A 6,121-nucleotide genomic window follows, 5' to 3' on the forward strand; every position below is an offset into this window, starting at 1 on the left:
GACATCAAGCCAGACGTCCTGGTTTGCGAGCCATTTTCTGCCGATGATCATTTGGTGCTGGCCCAAGTCTGCTAGGATCATCAGGGTGTTCAGGTATCTACGTCCATCCAGGTGAAAATGGAGAAGGATGACGTGAGATAGCTCGGGGCCGGGTTTGCCGTCAAATGTTCGGGTTCCGCAGGTGAACGGCAGCTTGTAGAGCTTGCGGTTCCAAGTGCGGGCAAGATCTACTGCAAGATCCGCGTCGATGAAAATTTGACCGTTTGCTCCGGTGTCCACAAGAGAATGAATGGAAACAGCGTAACCGTGACATGCTATTGCGCTAGGTACAGTAAAGGAGCTACCTCCCAGCAACTGCTGTAAATCCAAATCCTCTCGAAACACCTTCTGGCCTAGAACGGAGACTTCTTCTAGGCGGACTCTTTTTCCGAATCGTCCTCATCACGCGGGATGCGAGCCTCGAGCTCCTTCAATGCGTTTAGCCGTTCACGCCTTTTCAGGGGGCAGTCACGCGCGAGGTGTCCAAATCCCCTGCACTCGTAACATTGTCTCTCGCCGCTCTTTCCTTGAGTCAAGGCGGCGGTGGGGTGATCAGGGTCCATCCGATCGGCCTTTGGCGTGTGTGCACCTCCCGAGCTGGCGCCTCCGCGCCTGAAATTGCCGGGCTTAGAACGACGAGATGACGTGGATTCGATGCCTTTCAGAACGTGAGCTGCTTGGGAGCAGATGTCCTGAAACTCTTTGAACGATGATGTGGTGGCGAAGGATGTGGCCACCATCCGCTTCAGGCTGGGACTCAACTTGCTCAGAAAATCCGATTTATAGTCCCGCGCCGAAACCTGCGCTTCGCCCGCAAGATGCAAGAACCTGGTGAGGAACGCGTGGTAGTCGTCTCCGTTCCTCATAACTAAGTCCCGATAGTCCTCCTTAGCGATCTGGAGCTTGTGCGGGTTCTCATAGATGCTCGCGAGATGTTGGAAGATGTCCTCGGCGGTTTCATATCGCTCCGGATGATCCTCCCGCATTCGGGGTGCGATGTGGCGAGCAGCATCCCCGTCGGTGCGATTCTCAATATACCGCTATCTTCGACGACTCGGTTGGGAAGTGGTCGGCGTTCTCGCGGAGCTTGTTCCTCATGCGACTGAGCCAGTGCTCGAACAGTGGCTCCTTGCCGTCCGTTAGGTGCTTTGGGTCGTCGATCTTCACCGACCGCTTCGGGGCTGTCCCCACCGCCGAGGCTCGCTGCTCGACGAGCGCCCGGGCGCAGGCGTCCCGATATTCGTCACGTTGCTCTATCAGAGAGCCGATCTGGGCTTCGGCATTGGCCTTATACTCCGCGAACTTCACCTTCGTGCGTTCTGCCTTCGAGTGAAGGTTGTTGTTCGCGGTAATGAGCCTCCCAATGACCTCGCCGATGTCTTCGTAGACGGCCTTGGGATTCGACGTGACAGCGTTGACGAATTCTTCATATGAAATGCGTGGCTGGTCCTGATCAATGTTGGCAAGGTACTGCCACGCGATCGTCGGGGTCGCCATCCTACGCGTTTGGCTACGAGTTTTCACCATAAACTCGAAAAAGGGCAAAGAGAAAAAGAAGGATCCTTGGTATAATGTTAGGAACCTCAGATCTAGGCACGGTAATCGTCTATAGACCGTCTATCTAGAGCAGGCTATATACAGAATACCAAGGATGAAGGAGAAAATGGGTTACAGGGAGAACTTGAACTAAGTACCGAAGGTGGGTCACGTGAGATATAGGCCCTAGCCCTGTCAACATACGGGCGCCTGAGGCAGCGGGCTCTAACATTGACGGTCGTATCGTTGCAAGCGCTGAGGATATGTAGTGTAGTCACTCCTCCAGCACTTGAACCCGTAGTCGGACAGGTTGCCGGCTGACTGGGGCACGAATTCTTCGAGTCGAGATTGTCGGTGGCTTCAATTGGACGCGCCTCATAGTCCTTGTACTTTGGGGGTTCCGGTTCTTCCAAGAACTTTCCGTAGCCTGGACTCTTAGGATTGATTGACTTCCACAGCTCAGCATCGATCGCTTGAGAGATGAAGGCATCATTCCATCTTCTCCAATCCTTGTAATTGTCAAGGCGGATGTCGGTAGTCGCTTCTCCAGACATTTTGTGTTGCGAAATGTATATCAGTCGAAGTTCGAGGGTGCAGATATATCACGGTAACAGTAGTCGGTAAGCGTGGAGTCACGTAATGTTGAATCAGAGGTGGGTTCTCTCGTTAGCTCTTGGGATGCACTTCAGCTAGCCGGGCTCATAACTGTGCGAAACTTCGACGTTGCGAGCCTACTTAAGATGGAAAGAAAACGAGGTTGTAGCGAAGAACAAGTATGAGCACGATAAAAAATGAACTTATCCTGCTCGCTCTCATCTGGAGGTCGTCTTCTTAAATACAGCGATTATCCCCTTCGTCTTTCATCCGTATATCCGGGGTTTGGCCGTGGCTCCAACAAAAACATTATTCTCGATGTCTGTCTCAGTCGGCGTACTTCATGCTCCTGGGTATCCACCATACCCCTTGCAGTCTAACAGGACTCTACTGAATGCTTGGTAGACTGCGAATCGATACAGAATATCTACAAGCATTGTATCTATCTGATATTGCGACTGAACCCTTGTCGCTCAGGATCAGGGAACAGCGTGGGTCGCGTGAAATATGCTATTCATTGCATATCATAAATATATTCAATTCTCGCGCATTTAGCTTCATTACGACGCTGGAAGGCTTCTAATTGCGGGTTATCGCATTGCAAATACAGTATGCACATTCGACCACTTCAGCCATCAACCGCGATGCTCTATTTCAGCTCGCTTTAGAAATATCGTGACAACCTGACGATTTCCTTTCTCTGCTGAATATTATAGTCGATTTAAATCAGAACTTGGACAAGAACTCGACAATTCAGGGCGAATAAAAAATTCGGCCGGATGGACAGTCATTTCAGAAAGCAAAATTCAGTTTTCATTAATGGAAAGTTTTCTTTTTTGCCAACAAGGGTTTCGCGAATTTTACAGCTTAGGATTGTGCGATTCATTATTGACCTGGTCCATTGGTACAAAAAAGAATTGATTAAACAACTTTGTTGCGAAACCAGAAGCAATCTCAAGCGAAAAACATGCTAAATCGTATTTCACCTTTTTTTCCTGCAAATACCACCACAGTACCGCAGAAAGAAAAAAAAGACGAATTCTTATATATAGCTGGCTATCCGAGAAATGGAAAATGACCCTAAAATAAAGCGCAAGACAAGCGGGAAAGATATGTCTCCAACGAGATCAATCCGTCCCAGACGTGAAGTGCAACCACGTGAAAAATCCGGGAACAGCTAGAAGTCATTTGATCTGGAAGAGCAAGTTATATAAAGTCGGCGGGGACGCTATCCTCGCGACAAGCTAAACAGGAAAAGACATGATGGGTGCTCCCTACTCGAGACAAAAAGCTCTCGAACTCTGATGACCCTCTGACTCCTGTGAGAGATGGAACTTGAATGGTCCCTGGAGGAACGACTAGACTAGCACTATACATGGGATGTTGGGCCGAAGAGCTAAGCCCTAGGCGAGGTGACGCGCTAGATCGGATGAGGCAAAGGCTCTAACATAAGCACGTCCTGGACCTGGATTTTAAAGGTCGTCGGATGTGGAAGAAATAGCCACATAACAAATCGAACCAGTAGGGCCAGCTGTGGGCCCACAACTTCGTCGTGGCAGCCGGAACTCTTCAACGCGATATAATCCCAAATACGATTATGAGAGAGCGAATTCGGTGCGAAGATTCGGAGCTGATTCGAGTATGGTTTGCGTCAGTCCGCAATACTATCGCCAAGTATGGCATTGCAGATCGGGATATTCACAACTCGACGAAGTTGGGTTCATGATGGGCATCATTTTTCTACCCCAATGGGTGCCACAAGCTCAGAGCGTTTCAGTCGGTGGAAGATGCAGCAAACCGGCGAAAGATATAGTTGACCATCCTGGCCAACACTTCTGGCTGGCCAGTCCTGCCCTTATTGTCGACGGAAAATGCCACCTTTCGTCGTGGTATGAAGAGAATCCTCTACCAAGAATGGTTATTTCCGTTACAATAGCGGATAGATCAATAACGAAAAGGCCCTGAAATTGATCTCGCACTTCGATAAGCACAAAAGGACCAAGACCTTGGGAAAGTATTGCTTATTCTTCGGTCATAGCCATTGGACGACCAACTTCTTGCTATATTGTAAAGACAATACATCAATACGCTGTGCATGCCTCCGAATTCCTCTCACCTACGCTAGACAATAATAGAGGTAGGGTGTGTCAATTCACTAATTGGCGTATGGCAAGCAAATTGAGCGCTGGATGAAGGGCATATATGACATCACAAAAGACTTTTCCCAGCGTTCAATGCAGCGTCTCAGGAAGTCGTTACGCCTGAAATATTCAAAGAGCTTTTCGAAAAGCCGGACTGTCCACGGCGCGGAAAAGATGGTAGTCAATAGATATGCGTCCCATTACGCTAAGAAACCCGATCCTTGGCGTGGATCTGGCTGGTTATTTTTATAAAACCTCCGCGGTGACAAGCAGACTTGGTCAAAGAGGCGATTCTACATCCAGAAATGTCCAAATTAATGCACAATATTGCGCTAGTAGGGTCCAAGCTTCGCGGTACATAGATGGTCGATGGGATGCTAAGCGCCGTCGAGCTAAAAAAAAAATTACAGGTGTTGAATTCAGGTGGAGACGAGATGGTCACAACGGTCACAAGGTCACGAGGGATGATCACGTGGGATGGTTAGCAAGGGGGTGCAAAGCAAGGGTACAACTTTGTTCTGTGCCAAATGTATATGGATTGAGAGAAGCCAAGAGGGGTATTGACAGATCAGAGCCAGAATGAGTTCAGTGTGCTCATGCTTGCTACAACTTTGTTTCTCTTTCATCTTCGATAGACAACTGCGAAGTTTCGCACAAATATTAGTACATACAAGTGAACTGATGTTAATAGATACCCCGAAGCTGAAGGTGTGCGAAACTACACGGTTACGAACCTACTGAAGGGGAAAAAAAGAGAAGGGAAAATAGTCAATAAAATGGAGCAAAAGAATGAGTTCATCTGCTTTCTCTCTGCCTGTTCTCTCTTGTCTGTGCGGAAGTCATGTCTTAAATACTATTCTTTCCTTCAGTCCGTATCCATTCATCCGACGGTTCGCCGAGGCTCGGACTTTCTCATAATTCTCCCGTCCTCTTCCTCGGGTCAGTCGTAACCATGGTTTTGGGAACCTACCATGGCCCTGAGAATCTAACAGTTGGACGGACCGGTAGAGGCGGCGAGAAACTGCATGTCGAAATTTTTTGACGCTACGTGAGCTGAAAGGGGTCCAAAAACCTGAGTCACGCGAGTTGTTCGGACTTTTGTTACCAAGCATTCAATATCATGGTCTCCATGTTATTGCAATAGGTTAGGTGTTAGATTGCAAGGGGTATGGTGGATACCCAGGAGCATGAAGTACGCCGACTGAGACAGAAGACGTCGAGGATAATGTTTGAGATGTTGGAGCCACTGCCAAACCCCGGATATACGGATGAAAGACGAAGGGGATAATCGCTGTATTTAAGAAGACATGACCTCCAGATGAGAGAAGAGAGAAGAACAAGTTCATCATCGTGCTTATACTTCTTTGATTGTCCTTTCGCTACCACCTTGCTTTCTCGTCACCTTCAGTAGACTCGTAACTACGAAGTTTCGCACAGAAGGTTGAAAATGACCAGCAGCCTATAGGACTGCATTCTTCAAACTGGATAAGTCTACGGCTTCTACGGAGTGCATTGGCTACTATTTACGCCGTCTGGTGGCCTGATCTCGCAACTTCCACCAAAGGTCCCCAAGCAAACGATTGATCTAACTGGCTATATGGATTTTTACACTTTCCTGGACATAATGTTGAAATGACCTGGGGCTGATGAGGAATAATGAGGAAGTGCAAAGAGCAACTATCCATGTCGGATGTAAAAAATATGTGTGCAAAAAGTCTAGAGAATTTCACTCATCATTGATAATCAAACTCCAACGGGCTCGTAATTGCGAAGTTTTATCACACGTCACTATCGCAAAAACTGACGTGGGT

At 48.2% G+C, this 6,121-nt stretch overlaps 2 protein-coding genes across 2 annotated transcripts in view; both read right to left on the bottom strand.

The window, feature by feature from the left end:
- The window catches only part of VTN49DRAFT_1539 (uncharacterized protein), a gene marked incomplete at both ends in the record, with an annotated part of 8,240 nt that extends 7,215 nt beyond the window's left edge, over positions 1 to 1,025 (bottom strand). The window contains one exon of the mRNA XM_069409164.1: positions 421 to 1,025. Within this exon, the coding sequence (XP_069270578.1) occupies positions 421 to 1,025 (605 nt within the window). The remainder of the gene's footprint in view (positions 1 to 420) is intronic.
- A 43-nt stretch (positions 1,026 to 1,068) lies between these two features.
- Positions 1,069 to 2,129, bottom strand: VTN49DRAFT_1540 (uncharacterized protein; the record flags this gene model as incomplete). The annotated part of the gene is made up of 2 exons (XM_069409166.1): positions 1,069 to 1,537; positions 1,780 to 2,129. 2 exons carry the CDS (start codon positions 2,127 to 2,129, stop codon positions 1,069 to 1,071), a joined length of 819 nt encoding a protein of 272 aa, XP_069270579.1.
- Between the last annotated feature and the right edge of the window lie 3,992 nt (positions 2,130 to 6,121).

This window comes from Thermomyces lanuginosus (genome assembly GCF_041956635.1).
Source record: "Thermomyces lanuginosus strain ATCC 200065 unplaced genomic scaffold VTN49scaffold_22, whole genome shotgun sequence".
Classification (NCBI taxonomy): domain Eukaryota; kingdom Fungi; phylum Ascomycota; class Eurotiomycetes; order Eurotiales; family Trichocomaceae; genus Thermomyces; species Thermomyces lanuginosus.